The following is a 19,032-nucleotide window of genomic DNA, read 5'->3' as shown; positions in this document are numbered from 1 at the left end:
CCTAAAGCAACAAACCCCAAACCCATGAACAGCAAACCCACAAATTCTCAAAGCCTAAACTAATGAATCCCAGACCCACAAGTTCAACATCCACAAATGTACAAACCCCAAACCTAAAAACTCACAAAATCTAAACCCCAAACCCACAAACTCCATATCCACAATGTAAAAACCCTAAACCAACTATCTAAAACCCACGAAAGCCAAACCCACAAACTTACATGCACCAAACCCGCAAACCCTAAACCTGCAAACTCCAAATCCGCAAACCCTAAACCCACAAGCTCCATAACCTCAAACGTACAAACCCCAAACCAACAATCCCAATCCCACAAGTTCTATATCCACAAACGTACAAACTCCAAACTAACAATTTCAAACCCACGAAATCCAAACCCACAAACCCCAAATTAACAAACCCCAAACCCACTACATAAAATTATACCAATTTCTCAATTGGTATTATAAGATGTTTGGTATTTCTGTTTGTGGAATTTAGGTTGGTGGGTTTGAGGTTTAGGGTTTGTGGGTTCTAGGCTTGTTGGTTTGAGGGTTTAAGGCTTGTTAATTTGGGGTTTGTAGGTTTGAAAACGAAATTTATGCAGATATTCCAGGTTTTTAACCATTTTTTGAATTTTGCTGAAAATCCTGACGTTCTGGCTCAATGCTGTAAATGGATTCGTGTTCAGCGACCCCAAAAACATAAAGTATACCTATTAGAATCCCAGTACACTCCCAAAACCATTTTGTACTCCTGTTTTATTTAGGTTACCATTGTTAATAGAAAATTTATTGGAGCTGAAATTATTGTGTGATACCAGAGAATTGAATAAAGCTTTTTTATAAACGAAGATCTACAAAAACACTCATAAAAAATTGACTTTCCTAAGATTCGTTTGATAGGAAAATGGATAATTATTTTTGGCAATCACTGCTGCAAGTATTACAATCGAAGCAGCGATTAGTAAGCCCAAAATAAATAACCCGATTTTTGGTTTCTTAGCAAGTGGATATAAAATTAGTGGAGATATCCAAAAAAGTTGCATATCTACGGCTGTTGACCACAAATGCAGAATGCACTATAATAAATTTAATTTATTGAACTAACTGCTATAATAATAAATAAAGTAGACCGAGGCACGTTGTCACACATTTTGTTCGAAGATTTTCTTTTTTTTACATTTGATATTTAAGAGCATGTTCTACGGTGACCACGTGACCAAACAGTTCCTCGGTTATGAAATTTTTTTTGTTGGCTTCATCATGTCCAAAAAATGACATATCGCTCCCAAAGTTTGAAATATAGGAAATGACACAATAAATTGCGATTTCATAGTTAGTTTGAATAATATTTTAGAAAAAAATATCCGAATAAAAAAATAAATGTGTAATGCAATTAATGCATTCAAACATTCAATTAAAATAAACAAAAATTATATAATTTTTGTGATGTTGTGAAATGCGTATCTGAATTGAATTAAAAAAATTATATGTCCGTATGTTTAAATTTTGGAGAAAATTAGTATGAACGGTTATTAATCAATAAAATTTTTAGAAATGAAATTTCAAGTTAAAAAATGTCAATTAAAAATTTATTTGAATGTTTCAATGAAAATGATTGTTTAATTTTGTTATGTTGTGAATTAGTTAATTAATTATTAACTGATTCGGTTAAAACTTAAATTTCTTTTATTTTTAAGATACATCTGTTCCAATTATATACTTTAAGTAAATTTGTATTGATATTGTGAAATGAGTTTCTGTACTCTGGTTTCAAAATTATATGTATATATATTTTAATTTTTTATGAAAATAGTTTAAAATATTATTATTAATTCAAATATTCAGGAAAATATCCAATAATTTTTTTGTCAATGTTCTAATGAAAACAATTGTTGATTGATTTTTTTTTCGTCTGATTAATTTGTTTTACAATATTAACTTAACCCTATAGTACATTCGCCTATGACCCCGATAGTTGATGCGACTATAAATATTAAATTAAAATAAAAAAAATTATATAATTTTTTTTAAATGTTTGTCATGTTGTGAAATAAGTATCTGAATTGAATTTACAAAATTATATGTACATATGTTTTTATTTTTGTTTAATTGACATGAAAGGCTATTAATCATTCCAATTTTCATAAATGAAATTTTAAGTTAAAAAAAAATGTAAAGTAAAAATTTATTTGACTGTTTTTATGCTAATCATTTTTTAAAGCTTTTTGTGTTGTGAACTAATTAATTTATTATTTGCTGATTAATTATTATGAGATATAAAATTACATAAAGATTGAATTTTAATTTTTCCTCATTAAGTAAGATAAACTAATTATTTATTTTTAGCTTACGTAATTGAATATTGGCGAAATTACAAATTAAAATAATTGCAGTGGTTATTAATACATAATATTTTCAAAAATAGACTTCAAAAAAATATATACATAGAGTAAAAATTATTTTTATTGCTTTTGATGTTGTAAACTGATTAATGAGTTATTAACTTATTTTGTTAATACCTCAATGTTCTGGAGTTAGTTTAAAATATTATTGATAAATAAAAATTTCTTAAACTGAAGTTAAAATTTCAAAAATCAATAAAGTGAACATTTGAACGTTTACATTCTTTCTGAATTTAATTTTAGAAAAAATGTAAGCGCTTAAAAATTTTGAAGAAATAAATAGTTATGCGAAAATTGGCTCCATAATGAAAATTAATACAAAAGTCAACGCGCGTACAATACATAACATTGTGTCCATCCAAATCTTATATTTTAACTGAAAAAAAACTAAAAATTATTAAAAATTATAGACACACACTTTGAACTTTTTTTTTAATTTTCGATCTTAATATAATGATAAATTTTGTTTTAATAATTACATTAAAAAATAAAAAAGTTAACAAACATGAAGTTTTGAAATAATACTAATTCTTCAATCGGACTAAAAATAAAATTGCAAGGCTTTTAAGAAACCTAAAAATAATTTGATAAAGTTCCAAAGTTCGATCCTCACCAACGACAAATTACGAAGATCAAAAGTCAATTATAAACTGCTGTTAAGGAATTTTCATTTATTATAATGCTTGAATAAATGAAAATATGCGAATGTTATTGGTGAGGATTTATCTATAGAAATTTATAAAATTATTTTTAGATTTCTTAAAATAATTTAAGTTTTATGTTTAGACTTATTAAAGATTTAACATCTTTTCCGTTTCTTCACCTCATATTTTGTTAAATAATATTTTACTATAAAACCTAGTTCTGGGTATATGCACTTCCGTTTTCAAGATTATTAAAATTTTAAACAAAAAAGATTGAATTTTTTCTAAATGAGCCGAATTTGCTGCAAAATAGTTCAATTTTTATCACATAAATATGAATTTTCAACTGAGTAGGTGAATTTTTTACCAAAAAAATTTATTTTCTACAAAAAAGACATATTTTTAAGGAAATAGTTAAATTCTCAACGAAAGAGATACATTCTCAATCTAAATATGGAATTTTTAATAAAAAGGATTAATTCTCAACCAGGTGCATTTATAACCAAAAAAGACGAATCTTTAACATAATATGTTAATTTTTAACTAAAAAAGATTTTTCACTCATAAAAGAAGAAATATCTAACCCAAAATTTAATTATTTTATAGGATTAATAATTTTGAATACAAAATAAAAATTTCGAATAAGAATTTTTATTATAATTTTACCGCTTCATTTGTTTTTGAGATTATATAAATATATACTTTTCCTCAAATTCTTTAGAAAATAAAAAAAATATATAATTTTAGACATTTCGAACAATTTTTGAAAAATTATTTTTTAGGATTTTGACAAATTTGAGAAAAATTTTGAATCCGTTTAAAAATATTTAGGGTTTTAATAGTTTGAAAAATAAACATCGATCGAACTAACCCTAAAATAAAATTAATATTCCAAAATTTAGAAGAATTGCCTTAAATCGTGTATACATTTTCAGCATTTGTAGACTTCTTTTAAGATTTTTGATACCTTTTAAAATTTTTTTTAAAAATTGATTTTCAAAATAAAAAATCGTTTAAATTTTTCCCAGGAATCTCAAGAAAAGTTTTGTATTTTCCTGAAGCCTTTCAAACTTCTTAAAAAACAGTTGAATTTTTTTCGAAACCTTGAAAAATTTACACTTTTATTTTTCAATTTTTATTAATTAAGAAACTTGTCTTCAAATATTCCAGATGCTGTTATGACAATCTTGGAAATTTGAAAAAATCTTTTCAAATTTTTGTAATCAATCTCCTAAAATTAATTTTTTAAAATAAAAAATCAGCTTAAATTTTCAAGTGAATTTCAAGAGAATTTCATTATTATCGTGAAACTTTCCAAAATTATATTTCCATATATTCAAAAATATATACATTTTAAAGCTTTTTTGAAATATTTTTAACTTCAAATTAAGTTTGAATCTTTTTAAAAGTTTTAACACCGTTTCGAAATCTTTGTCAATTTTTTCATAAAATATATTTTTTAAATTAAAAAATCAGTTTAAATTTTCACATGAATTTTAGGAATTTTTTTTTATTATCTCGAAACCTTTAAAAATTCTTGAAAAGCTTATTTATTTTCGAAATCTTGAAAAAACTACACGTTACATTTTGTATATCAAAGTGCTAGAAAACTTTATTCCATTAATTCTTATTATTACCTTAAATTTTTCATAAAATTCGATCTTTTTTATACCAAATGATAGAATTTTTTTTTCAACTAATAAAAATAAATTTTTAACCATAAATGGAACAGTTAAATTTTCTCTTTAATAAACTTTTCACCAAAAAAGCGAATTTTTTAATCAGGGTGCGATTCGGTAGACAATTTTAAACTCCCGGTCATTTCTCGGGTTTTCCCGGTCAAGTTTTTTAATTTTTCCGGTCAACTTGAAGTAAAAAATTTATATTTGCCGGCAAACACAAACATTTATTTTAATTGATGACGTTCATTTTAAACATCCTTCCAATTGAAGAAGTTCAAAAATTTGAATTTTTAACTAAACAAAAAAATAAGAATTTTCAATATAAAATGAAATAGTTAATTTTTAGTTGAAAAAATTAATTTTTAACTAAACTGATGGATTTTTGACAAAAATTATGAATCTTAAACCATTTATTATTTGAATTCATCAATAGTTGAATTTTCAACAACCATAAATAATTTTTACTAAACAAGAAAAATTGTCAACCAAAACTGAAATAATAAGGTTTCAAATTAAATAAAAGCAGTGTTTAATAAAAAGCGTACCTTCAACTAAAAAAGATATTTTTTCAACAAAAAATTGACTAATTAAATTTTTAGTCAAAAAATGAATGTTCAACCAAAGAGATAAATTTTTGACTAAAATTAAGAAATATTCAGCTGCACTAATAAGTAGATTTTTAGTTTTAAAAAAATAATAATTTTCCACAAAAAAAGAAACCAAATTTTAAGAAAATACTTAACTTTTCGGCAAGAACTTCCTTTTTATCCATATATCTCTTTATTCAATCAAGTAAATAAATATTTAGTTAAAATGGTAAATCTTCAACTACAATTAATTAATCTTTAACAAAAGAGTTTGACTTTCAACCAAGTAATTTTTTTTAACATAAAAGATAATATTTCAACAAAAATGAAAAATATTTAACTGGAATACTTGAATTTCAACCGTAAAGAAGAATTTTTAAACAAGGAGATTAACCTTCAAAGGAAAAGATCATATCTTGAGAACGTATTTTCAGCAAAATAATTAAATTTTGTACTGAAATAATTAAATTTTGAAATAAAAAATAATGTTTAACAAAGTAATTACATTTTAAAAAATAGATCGATTTTCAATTAAAATAATGAATATTCAAACAAACAAATTAATTTTTTTCAAAAGAGTTCAACTTTTAACCGCAGGTAGTTAAATTTTTAACAAAAAAGATAAATTCGCATCCAGAAAAGTAAGAAAATTTTATATTAGAATTCAGAAAATCTCTAAAAACTACTTGAAGTATTTTCTTCTTTTTTTTTTTTAATTTGGAAGAGGAAACTTTGAAATTGTGACAAATTCTGACTTGGAATAGGGATTTTTTCAACTTTTTTTTTCTAAATCCAAATAATAATTTTTTTAAATCCCGTTCTATGTGAAAAAATTCCTAGTTCCGAGTAAAATTATATTTCTTTACTGATAAAATGGTTGTTTCTGTATGATTAATGGTTATATAAATAATAAATAATTATTGTTTCTATGTTTCTGTTTCTGGAACAGACCAAGAAAATGGCGAAAGGTTTTTTTTTATCATTTAACGTAATAAAAATTGAATAATAAATTATGTTTTAATCAGAGTAAACTGCGATAATCTGACAAATCTGCTACTGCAGATAAAGTAGAAATCATAATTAAATTTTGACCCAAGACTAATGAAATCTCAACTGGAATAATAATTTTTAGCAACAACAAATTATTTTTAACAAAGTAGTTAAATTTTAAAAAAATGAATTTGCAAAGAAATAGAATAACTTTCTACAAAAAACAATAAAATTTCGGACAGCATAAAGATTACTTTTCAACCAAAAGAAACGAATTTTCAATAGAATATATGACTTTACATCCAAATGGTTGATTTTTAAACTAAAAGAGGCGAATTTTTAACCAACAGCGGCAAGTTCAATTTTCATTTCATCAATTTTTTACTAAAAAAAAATTAATTTTTGCCAAAATATGTAGTTTATTTTAAACTAAAGAGATGAATTTTAAAAAATAACAAAAAAGGTAATAGTAGATATTTCCACCAAAAAATATTTTAAATTAAAAGCCGTTGAATTCAATACAAAAGGACAAATTTTCAACCAAAGAGAATAAAATTTTTATAATAAATAGCTGAATTCAATAAAAAAGACGATTCTTTATCAAAATAGTTGATTTTTTAATTTTTAAACATTTTTGTTTTTTTATTTTTCGCTATAAAAAATAGAGCATTTTTGAAAGAAAGTACTTTGTATCATTAAATCTGTTCTTTTCAAATTAAATGACTGACACTTTGACAAATGAATAATACATTTTTATTATTAATTTGTATTAAAAGAAGCTACCTTTGATTTATTAAATTTAAATTTTTGCAGAACATGGACACGAACAGATCGCACACTCTGGTGAGTGACAAATTTTCCCATGGGATATATCAAATTTGAGGGTATCCACAACTTTTATAGATTATTTATAATTTGAAATAGAAAAAAATAAAAAAGTTTTCTTTAGCAATATTTGCAACAACAAAAAATATTTTTCTGAAAAAGATCTTCTCTTTTCGCTCCGCTGAGAATCGAACTCCGATCTTTCGATTACCGGTCGAGTTCTCTTACCATCAAGTATCCGTAGATCTAGCGGATACTTTTTGGTAAAAACTTAAAAACTTATCAACTTTATATTTCAGAAAAAGGACATAGAGACACTCCGCCAATATTTCTACCATATTTCCTGTAATATTGCAGATATTGCAGGAAATATGGTAGAAATATTGAGGGAAAATGCGGTGTTACTAGGGTCATCCGCCATTTTGTTTTTTGAAATTTTGGCTTTGGATTTAAATGCAGCAACCTTTAAAACCCTTACATATCTTCTATCAACTAAATTGATTTATAATTGCAAAAATTAAACCAATTTTTTGACTATAACTCATCCGCCATTTTGTTTTTTTGAAATTTTGACTTTGGATTTGAATTCAGCGACCTCGAAAACCTCTATACATCTGATATCTCCCAATTTTAAAACATGTTTTTCATTTTGCGCAGCCATTCTCGATTCCGCTACATAGTGTGGCGGACCGAAGGAACCGAATGGAGCATCTACGAAGTACCCGTAAAGACCCCATTGGGTCCCCATTCGGTTCCTTTTTAAAAAACTCGAAAAAACAGCAAAATCAACTTTTAAATTATTGAAATTCGGATTCTACGCTAAAATTCTCTATAGAAGGCCACGGAATAATCGCAATAGTTTTTTCTGTAACGGTAAAAAGTTAAAAAAAATATAAGACGCATAACGCCTGTTGACTGCTACTTACAGGCGATGCGTTTGAAGTGTAGCAGTCAACAGGGGTTATACGTCTTTTATTTTTTTAACTATTTACCGTTGCAAAAAAAGACTATTGCGATTATTACGTCACCTTCTATAGGGAATTTCAACGTAGAATCTGAATTTCAACAATTTAAAAGTTGATTTTGTTATTTTTCCGAGTTTTTTAAAAGGAACCGAATGGGGACCCAATGGGGTCTTTACGGGTACTTTGTAGAGGCTCCAGTCGGTTCCTTCGTTCCGCCAAGGCCAAGGGAATTTTGTTTGTTCTCTTCTCATTTTTCTTGCTTCTCTTTTATTTTCGTCCAATTTTTTTTGGGGGGGTAATTAATTTTTTTTAAATATTTTTTGAAGGGGGTCTTTTTCAAATTACAATACGAACATTTTATGGTCGTTATCCAAATTTAGTCGCTGGGTTATTGGTTTTATTTCCAGGAAATATATACATTAACTTGATTATTAGACGTTTAATAAGATTTTAAATTTGATTTTATTCTAATCCAAATTTCTTACATTTTAATTTAAAAATTAATTTATAGCTCCATCTAATCTGAAAAAACGTTGAGAATTTCTGTTCTTTGATGAGTTAACTTAGATCGATAGTGTTGATTTTCCATGTTCACGGTCGGTAAAAGAGATCTCCACTAACCGATTGTTACCATCTTCTATGATATTACAGATTCCTTGCAAAAAATAGTTACCAATAAAAACTAAATCAGTAAATAAAAATGATCAGCTCTTTAGAAACGTATCAGGATCGGCGGATTCAAAAGTGGGAGAAAGGAGCGTCTGTGTAAGATACATGTGAATTTATTTCCGTCTGCGAGTCCCAAGTCACCGGCCTACGAGCCACAATCAGTTTTGCCACCAGTGCAGTGCGTCGAGTTAAACGGAATAAGAATGGAACGTTGGTTTAATAAAGTGGCTGTTGTTACCGGTGCCAGTACTGGAATTGGTGCCATTATTTCAGAAGGTGAAATAAAAAATTTTATAATTACAAAAAAAAATCATTAATTGCGGCATTAAAATTTACTTCAATTCTTAACACTACTAACAACAATTATTCAATTGCGGGCGTGGACACGAGCGCTCGGAAATGAGAAGAACTGTCCAAGCGTCTCGCGATATCCAAAATTCAAAGTTAAACAAATAAAATAAAAAATAAAATTTTCTTATATAGAATGATGAGGCATAACTTTTTTCTCTTTGAATTTTTTCTGTACAATAAATGTTTTTAATGATAAAATTGAAAAAGCGAAAAAGAGTTTTCCCCAAATTCTATTATTCTAAACCTAAATCGTCATAATTGTCAAATATTATTGAAATTGTATGAAATTTAGAGAGTATAAGCCGAATACCTTGGTGATTGAGGGAACTTTAGATTTAAAACAAATTCCGATAAGACGTTAAAATTTGGGGAAATATCCATTTTTAAATCAAGCGCGCGACGCCGTCTACAATTTCAACGTGAGCAGATTCAAGCATTGCTCCACTTCTTTTATTATTTATTAAAATATTTTATTATAAATATTATTAATTTTATTATCACTCATAAAATATTGTATTATTTATTAATAATTCTGTGACGAAACGGAAAAAAAATTCATAAATTGTTTAATTTTTTCATCCAAAAAATTACACGAAAATATACAATAATATATATTTTAGAAAAACGTAAAGTCTCTGATAAGTTATCTGTCAACAAAAAGAGATTAGAGAATATGTAAACAAATTAATTACTCAATTATGAAATCAATGAAGGAACCAATTGAATAATTTAGTAATTGATTTAATGATTGACTGATAAATTATTTAGTATTATATATTTTAGTAATATTTTTTCCGAAATTAAAAAAATATATTTGTAAATAAATAGAAAATATACTAACATTATTTTTTAAATTTATTTACATTTTATTTATATAAATTTTTTTAAACAATTATTCAATCAATTAGTCTACTCTTTAATCAGTTTTCTTATGCACTGTATATGTACATCAACAATTTGTTTAAAAATTCTGTTATTATCAAGAATTAATAATGATTTTATTTTTAGTGATTAATGTATCAATTTTTGGCTTTTGTAACTCATAATAATACAATGTTATGAAACTACATTTAACAACATTTTTTATAAATAAAAAATAAACAATGCAAAAACAGTAAATTTGTCATTTTTTAATTATTGACAGGAGGAGCTTGCAGGGATGTAATTGTAAAATTTTACAAAATTCTCTAATTCAAAATTTAAGTTCTTCATTTTATAAATTATTATTATAAATCTTCCCATACGTAATTTAACAATATTTTTGTATGAAAAAATATATCTAAAACACTTTTTTTGTATGAATGTCATTTTTTTAAACGGTTTTATTTATTTAATTCTTTATAAATTTAATTTAATTAATTTTCTGTTATTATTGGAAATTATATCTGTTAATGTAAATTTTTTTTCCTCTGAAAATCACACTATAGTGAAAATACGAAATTAAGAATAATATCGTAGACCGTTACATTTTTTTATTATTTTATTTATAGCTACGCACATTTCATAAAAAACGTTGGTCATAAATTTGTTTTGTATAAAAAATAAAAAATAAAAACTTCATTTTTTTAAATTGTTCTTGACATTTTTTAATTAACTAATTTTAAAAAATTTTAATTTACTGAGTTTTTAGTTATCATTCGAAATTATTTCTGTGAAAGTGATTTTTTTTTTAAATTACACTAGTAAAAATATAAATTGATTAAAAACAATTTAGGTAAATAATTCTTTAATTATTCTATAAAAAATTGTATATCTGTATATATTTAATCAAAACGATTTTTCAATGTCGTGAAACAATACATTTCTTTAAAAACATTGTAGTTAAAGAATTCATTAAAATATGTAAAGAATTTTTTGTTATTATTAGAAATTATTTATAAGAGAGGAAAATAAGATTAAAATGCAAAATTTCTCAATTTTGCAGTACTGCAAAATGTGAGGAAAATCAGAAGTTTTAAAAACATTCAAAAATAATTTTTTTTTTCAAGTAGAAAAGATTACAGAACATTTTTTTAAAACTGTAGATTTTGAAAGATTTCGAACAAAAGGGTAAGAAGCTTTTTAAGAATTCGGAAAGGCTTTAAGACCATCAATAACTTTTTTTTAAGATTGCTGCAAAAATTTAAACTGAGTTTTTAGTTTAAAAAATTAATTTTAAGAGAATATTTGAAAATATTTTATAAAATTTCCAAAGATTTTCAAAATGCCAAAAAAAGAGTACGGAAGATTCGAAAACAAATTTTTTAATTATGCAGAATTTTGTTAATTAAGGAAAAATTCGAATAATTTGAAAAGTTATTTAGAAGGTTTATAAGTGCATGCAAAACTTTTTTTAAATCTTAGGAGAAATTCTAATAATTTCTTTTAAAAAAGTTATTTAGAAGGGGTGACATTTTAAAAACTATTCTCAAAAATAATAAAATTATTTAAAATTAAAAATGTATATTCAAAAAAATATATTGTAAAGGAATTATTTAAAAAGATTTTTATTACGTTTTAAATTTTTTCTTAATATTCTTAGAAAAATTTATAATTTTCTTCTTTTTAAAAAATTTAATTTAGGAGAAAATTAAAAAAGATTTCAAATAATTTCGAATGATTTCCTAAAAATTTTAAAATTAACATAGAAGATATTAGACATATTTTTTAATTTGACCTGATTACAAAATACAGAAGAAAATTTGACATTTCAAAAATACTTTAAGACTTGACAAATTTGCAAACAGCTTTAAACAAACTGTAGATTTCTTAATAATTTCGAACCGAAAATTTAAAAGCTTTTCATTTTTTTTTTAATATTACATTTAAAATTCCTGGGAAATTTCAAATTATTTTTATTTAATTAAAATATATTTTTAGAGAATTTTCAATAAGTTTTCAGAAAATTTAATATGATTTTTTTAAATGTCGAAAAAGAATGTAAAAGATTTTTAAGAAAAATGCACTTTTGACAGATTATAAAACTTGTAAACAATTCCAGTAAATTTAATACATACTAAAAGCTTCGAACAAAATTAAAAAAAAGTTTAAACTTAAAGAATTAAAATAATTTACTACAATCTGTAGATTTTTGAAAGATTACAAGAGATCAATAAATTTAAGATTTCTAAGAAAACTTAAAATTATTTTTCTTTTTGAAAAATTAATTATAAGAGAAGCTTTGAAAAGATTCAAAACCATTTTAAAAGATTTACAAAACTCTGAAAAAAGAACATGTAAGACATCAAGACATTTTCGAAAATTTATTTTAAAAATTTAATAGCTTACAAACTTCTAAAAGTCCTGATTATTTTTTTAATCTGACTCGAATTTTCCTTAATATTTTGTGAAATCCTTTTTATTAGAGAAGAGTGGTCCTAAGTCGGCACTGTTGGTTAAGCCGGGACACTCGTGTTTGTCAGAGATGGTGCGCGTGTCGGCTTAAACATTTTTTCTTATGACAGGCTTTTTTTCTCGATTTTTCCATTCTTATTTCTTTCGTGTGCGTAATAACAGAAAATTTGTAAAAATTCGCAGTGGTCCTAAATGAGCACCAAACAGGTGGTCCTGAATCGGCACCTTCTTTTGTTGCTTTTGTTGTTATTTCTGTTGCTTTATTTTGTTGTGTTTCAACTCCATGTCACTCGTCTCGTTTTGCTGTTTTTTTAGGTTTGGTTTTGTTTGCATGTTGCTTATAATTGGCAGGTGTTCTTGTATTTTTTGTGTTTTCACATTGACAAGATTCGACACGTTTTTTCATTGTAAATGGTTTAAATTTGTCCATTTCCTCCTAAAACTTACAAACCTTACCCTTTTTGGTACTTGAGCTGAAAAAATTATGTGCCGACTCAGGACCAGGGGGATGCCGGCTTAGGACACCAATTTGAAAAATACCAAAAGTCGACTTTTTCGATAAAAGCTCACGGTATCTGACCAAAGACATTAAAGCGCCATAACACCCTGTTTATTCTCTATTTTAGACACTAACTCTTACTGTGCCGACTTAGGACCACTCTCCTCTATTATTAAAACATATTTTAATTAAAGTTCAATACAATCATCCATCGATTATTCTTAAAAATTGCCTCAACAATAATAAAGTACATTAAAAATAAAAAAAATTACATAAAAATTATTATAACAAAGGGTAAATGAATAATAAAGAAATAAAAAGGCTGTTTAGGGACCTAATTTATTTTTTTCAGGTCTCGTGAAGGCAGGAGTAAATGTAGTGGGACTTGCGAGAAAAGTGGATAAACTTGAAGAGATCAAAACCAGATTAAAAAATGAGAAAGGCAAATTTTATTCAATTCAAACAGACGTAACAAAAGAGGACGAAATCCTGAGGGCTTTTCGATGGATCGAAAAGGAACTTGGGGGCGTCGATATCCTCGTTAACAATGCTGGAGTTATTCTCAACGAACCTATTATTGGTAAATTGACGAGTCTGAATTTTAACGAGACTTCATTCAAGCACCAGAATCTCTCATTTCAATTTTAATTGCTTTGTAAACAATTTTTTTCAATGCCCTTAGTTATTTTCTTACTACAGAAAATTAGCCTGAGATCACGCAGATAGCTGTATATATTTATATATAATTAAATAATTATGGAAGCTTTTTATCTAACGTATACAAATATAGTTGAATAAGTTAAAAAATAGATTAATTTTATCAGTTTGTATTAATAATAATCATTTATACCAGTGAGAGAAGAAACCCACATATCAAATTCATAGTGCGGTCTAAAGACCGCACGGCCACACGAGGGTCTGAATTTTAAAGAGATATTGTCCAAGCACCAGAATCTTTCATTCAAATTTAAATTTTATTAATTTCTATCATTAATGATATTTTATACCAGTGGCAGAAGGGACCCACGTGTCCAAATAATGGTGCGGTCTGAGGGACCGCACGGCTACAAGAGAGTCTGAATTTTAAAGAGACATTCTTCAAGCACCAGAATCTTTCATTTAAATTTTAATTGCTTTGTAAACCATTTTTTTCTTTGACCTTATTTTCCGCCCAATATTTTTATTAAGAAGTATTTTGGTATAAGTAAGAAATGAATTTAATTTTATTAATTTCTATTATTAATAATCTTGTATGCTAGTGGGAGAAGGGATACACGTTCTTAAAACATGGTGCGGTCTGAGGGACCGCACGGCCACAAGAGAGCCTGAATTTTAAAGAGACATTGTTCAAGCACCAGAATCTCTCATTTTAAATTTAATGGCTTTGTAAACAAGTTTTTTCTTTTGCCTTAGTTTTTTCCAAATATAAATATAAATATAAACAAGTATTTTGGTATAATTAAGAAATGAATTTAATTTGATTCGTTTCTATTATTAATAATCTTGTATACCAGTGGGAGAAGGGACACACGTGTCAAAAACGTGGTGCGGTCTGAGGGACCGCACGGCTACAAGAGAATCTGATTTTAAAGAGAAATTATTCAAGCACCAGAATCTTTCATTTAAATTTTAATTGCTTTGTAAACCATTTTTTTCTTTGACCTTATTTTCCGCCTAATATTTTTATTAAGAAGTATTTTGGTATAATTAAGAAATGAATTTAATTTTATTAATTTCTATTATTAATAATCTTGTATGCTAGTGGGAGAAGGGATACACGTTCTTAAAACATGGTGCGGTCTGAGGGACCGCACGGCCACAAGAGAGCCTGAATTTTAAAGAGACATTGTTCAAGCACCAGAATCTCTCATTTAAATTTTAATTGCTTTGTAAACAAGTTTTTTCTTTTACCTTATTTTTTCCTAATATTTTTATTAAAAAGTATTTTGGTATAATTAAGAAATGAATTTAATTTTAATAATTTCTATTATTAATAATCTTGTATACCAGTGGGAGAAGGGACCCACATGTCCAAAACATGGTGCAGTCTGAAGGACCGCACGGCTACAAGAGAGTCTGAATTTTAACTTGAGGTCGCACAGAACACTGTATATATTTATGTGGTATTTTTTTTGAAAAATATGGAAAACCTCTAAAGTGTAAGGTTGTCAAATGAAATTTGTCATATTACATCATATTACATATTATATCATAATACATTTTACATCATGTGACATATTGCGTCATAATACACATTATATCATATTACATATTACATCATAATACTCATTACATTATATGACATATTACGTCATAATACATATTACATGATATTGCATAATATATAATCTATAGTACGTCATATTATATATTACATCCTATATTATATAATATTAAATATTAAATCATATTTTAGGTTACATATTACATCATATCACATATTAAATCATATAGCAAATTGCTTATTACATATTAGGCAGCGCTCAAGTATTACGTGACGTTTCTGTGTGGGGAGTCTGCCTAGTGCAGAGCCTATGTAAAAATTACATAATAAACAAAATACTTTACTATTATATACATTCACATAAACAAATACTATAAAACAAACGTTACTATCACGTATTACATCATATTATATACTGCCTCATATTACACATCACATCTCTTAACATAGTAAATCATATTAAATATGACGTATTACATCATTCTGCATGATTTATCCTATTGCATATAACATCATATTGCATAATACATATTACATAATTTTAACTATTACATCACATTACATATTACATCATTTTACTCATTAGATCAATTTACATATTAAATCATATTACAACATGACATAACATTACATCTTTTTTTATTTTCCTCTTTTCTATTTAATAAGAAAATATATAATTCTTTTCTTTTTTAGGCAAATTTTTTGCTTTTTTCAGGTTGCAATAGAATCATTTGTTGGTGGTATCTAAATTTGGTCGCTAGATTCTTGGTTGTGTTTTTAGAAATTCTGCACATTAACTGGATTATTGGACATTGATTAAGATTTTAAATTCGATTTGATTCTTATTTAATACAACGTATTATATCATATTAAATATTACATCATTTTGCATAATTCCTCGTATTGCATATATCATATTGCATATTACTAATTACATCATATGACTTGATACTTTATTTTACGTATTAAATGGTATTAAATATAAAATTATTTTACATGCAACATCATATTACGCATTGTATCATATAACATATTACATATTACATCATATTACATCTCGATTTTCTTTCCTCTTTTCTATTTAGTAAAAACATAAAAGAATTCCTCTCGTTTTCGGAAAAATTTTGCTTTTTTTAGGTTGTAATAGGAGCATTATATGGTAGTTGTCTAAATTTGGTAGTTAGATTCTTGCTTTTATTTTCAGGAATTCTGCACATTACCCTGATTATTGGACGTTGAGTAGGGATTTAAATTTTATTTTAATCTCATTTATATTTTTTTAATTTTCATATCACATATTATATTTTATTAAATATTACATATATCATTATATTACATACTGCATCATATTATACATTACATCATATAGCATATTATATCATATTACACATTACATTTTACATAATATTTTATATCACATCATTTTACATATTACATCATATTACATCATTTTAGCTATTAAATCATATTACGTCTCTTTTTTCTTTTTTATTAAGTAAAAAAAATATATAATTATATTCAATCAAAATTTTTACTTTTTTCAGGTTGCAGTAGGAATATTTTACGGTGTTTGTCTAAATTTGGTCGTTAGATTCTTGATTTTATTTTTAGGAATTCTGCACATTAACTTGATTATTGGACGTTAAATAGGATTTTAAATTTGATTTTAATATCATTTAAATTACTTAAATTTTTATATTACATATTAAATTATATTAAATTTTACATATTACATCATATTACATATTACATCATATTACATATAACATCATTTTACATTTTGCATCATATTACAAATTACATCATATAATATATTATATCACATCAAATCTTAGATTTTACATTATATTACATATTACATCATTTTACATATTGCGTCATATTACATACTGCATCATATTACACATAACATTATATAACATATTATATCATATTAAATATTACATTTTACATCATATTGCATATAACCCTATATTAAATATTATATCATTTTAGATACTAAATCATATCAGGCATCTTTCTTTTTTTTTATTTATTCCAACAAAAAATTGTTTTCTTTTCTAGAAAAACTTGTCCTTTTTTCAGGTTGCAATAGGAAAATTATATTTCGTCGTCTCGTTCTTCTAAATCATTACATAGTAATACCTTTCTGCTAGATGTGATCACAGTTTTAAAGCATATTTAAATTCAAGAAAGGAACAAAATGGCGGCCCTTGACTTTCATCTTATACGGTGACAACCTGTCCCTCCTGCGGCGATACTTCATTATATTTTTCTGTGAGATCTGAGCAGCTTATGTTTTTTCTGTTTGCTACTTTTAAGAATAACTCAAGTAATCTTATCGAATATGAGTAACGATAACAATATGACAAACCTCTTCGATTGTGGTGGCAGTATTGTGATAAAAACCAATTATCAGTGTTTGTTATATAATCTTCATTTTTTAATGTTTAATTTTTAATTCGCGCAGACCTGTTTTACTTAGACAAATAATCGTACGCCTAGACGCTTTGAAAAATCGCACACTCGCCGAGGATTGAACCCTACCTAAAACTACCCAAACTAGTGTGTCCCAACCGCGCGCTCTACCGACTTCGCTATCGAAGAAGCACTTGGATCTCGGTGAAAAAATCTCGGGTAAGAATTTCAAGGCAGGGTATTACCAAGTCGTATGGTGAGTCTCAATCAACCTCAAATTAAAAGTTGTTGAACTCAACTTTAATATACCATTTTTTATTGAGAAAAATTTTAGAATTGAATTTTACTTATTTCAATAAAAGCTCGATACTTTTTTTTTCTTAATATATTTAAAAATATTATGAAATATCTTAAAATAATGAACAACAAACCAAAATTCTCCATAAAATGGGCAGTTTTCAATTTATCCAACTCTTTTATTGTATATAATACTCTCTTACTCAATTTTTAATGCAAAATAGCATTTCTTAAACAATAATTTAAAATATGTGAAAAAGCGAATTAAGTTTCACTTATTTAACAGGGTATTTAATACTTGTTGTTTTCAAATATTTAAAACGCTTAAAAACAACAATTAAAAATATGATACAAATAATTTAACTTCACTTATTTTACAAAGGGGTCAATACTTTTTTCTTTAAAAATTTAATCCCCTTAAAAACTATCTAAAGTATATAAAAAATAAAGAACTTTTGAGCTGAAAAACGCTTTAATAACCTCAGTGACAAATAAATATTTTCTGACATTTAAAAACCTTCGTAAAACGCACATTTTTCGATTTTGTTAATTATTGTATAATACTTTTTAACTCAGTTTTTAATTTAAAATAACAATTCCTACAAAATAATATAAAATATTTAGAAAAAATTTATCGCTAGATTAAAGATTACCTATTTAAAAAAGTGCTCGATACTTTATTTTTCTTTCAAATATAAAATACTTCGAAATCAGAAGAAACAAGAATTCCGTGATCGGATGAAAAATATTTGTTTGCTTCTTTTTTCTTAAATATTTTGCTTTAAAAACGCATAACATTTTTTTTAATTATCAAACAAATGTACTAATTGTATTTTTAAGCATTTTTTAAAGCTTATAACTTTGTTTTATGCTTTCATATATTTATTTTTTATTATTCACATAATAAAAAAGAATTATGTAAGTATATGGGTGATTGCCAAAATGTTAACCATTTGTAGTTCAAGAAATTTTCTATAATTAATGAATTCTTTGACTGAAACACTTAATTTTCTTAATTTTATTTAAAAAAACCTAAATCTATACTTAATTACGAGGGTAGTTCAATAAGTCCTTAGAATGAAGTATAAAAACAATTTTTTTTGGGTAAATTTTTTTTTATTTTTCAACATAATCTCCTTGGAG

At 25.6% G+C, this 19,032-nt stretch overlaps 1 protein-coding gene across 1 annotated transcript in view; it reads left to right on the top strand.

The window, feature by feature from the left end:
* The first annotated feature begins 8,859 nt into the window (after positions 1-8,859).
* The window catches only part of LOC117173413 (farnesol dehydrogenase-like), a 22,665-nt gene continuing 12,492 nt past the window's right edge, over positions 8,860-19,032 (top strand). Inside the window, exons 1-2 of the mRNA XM_033361965.1 lie at positions 8,860-9,043; positions 13,303-13,530. Of these exons, the coding sequence (XP_033217856.1) occupies positions 8,971-9,043; positions 13,303-13,530 (301 nt within the window). The 5' untranslated portion in view covers positions 8,860-8,970. The remainder of the gene's footprint in view (positions 9,044-13,302; positions 13,531-19,032) is intronic.

The sequence above is a fragment of the Belonocnema kinseyi genome, chromosome 5 (assembly GCF_010883055.1).
Source record: "Belonocnema kinseyi isolate 2016_QV_RU_SX_M_011 chromosome 5, B_treatae_v1, whole genome shotgun sequence".
NCBI classification, from domain to species: Eukaryota; Metazoa; Arthropoda; class Insecta; order Hymenoptera; family Cynipidae; genus Belonocnema; species Belonocnema kinseyi.
This window is presented reverse-complemented; position numbering and strand designations above follow the sequence as displayed.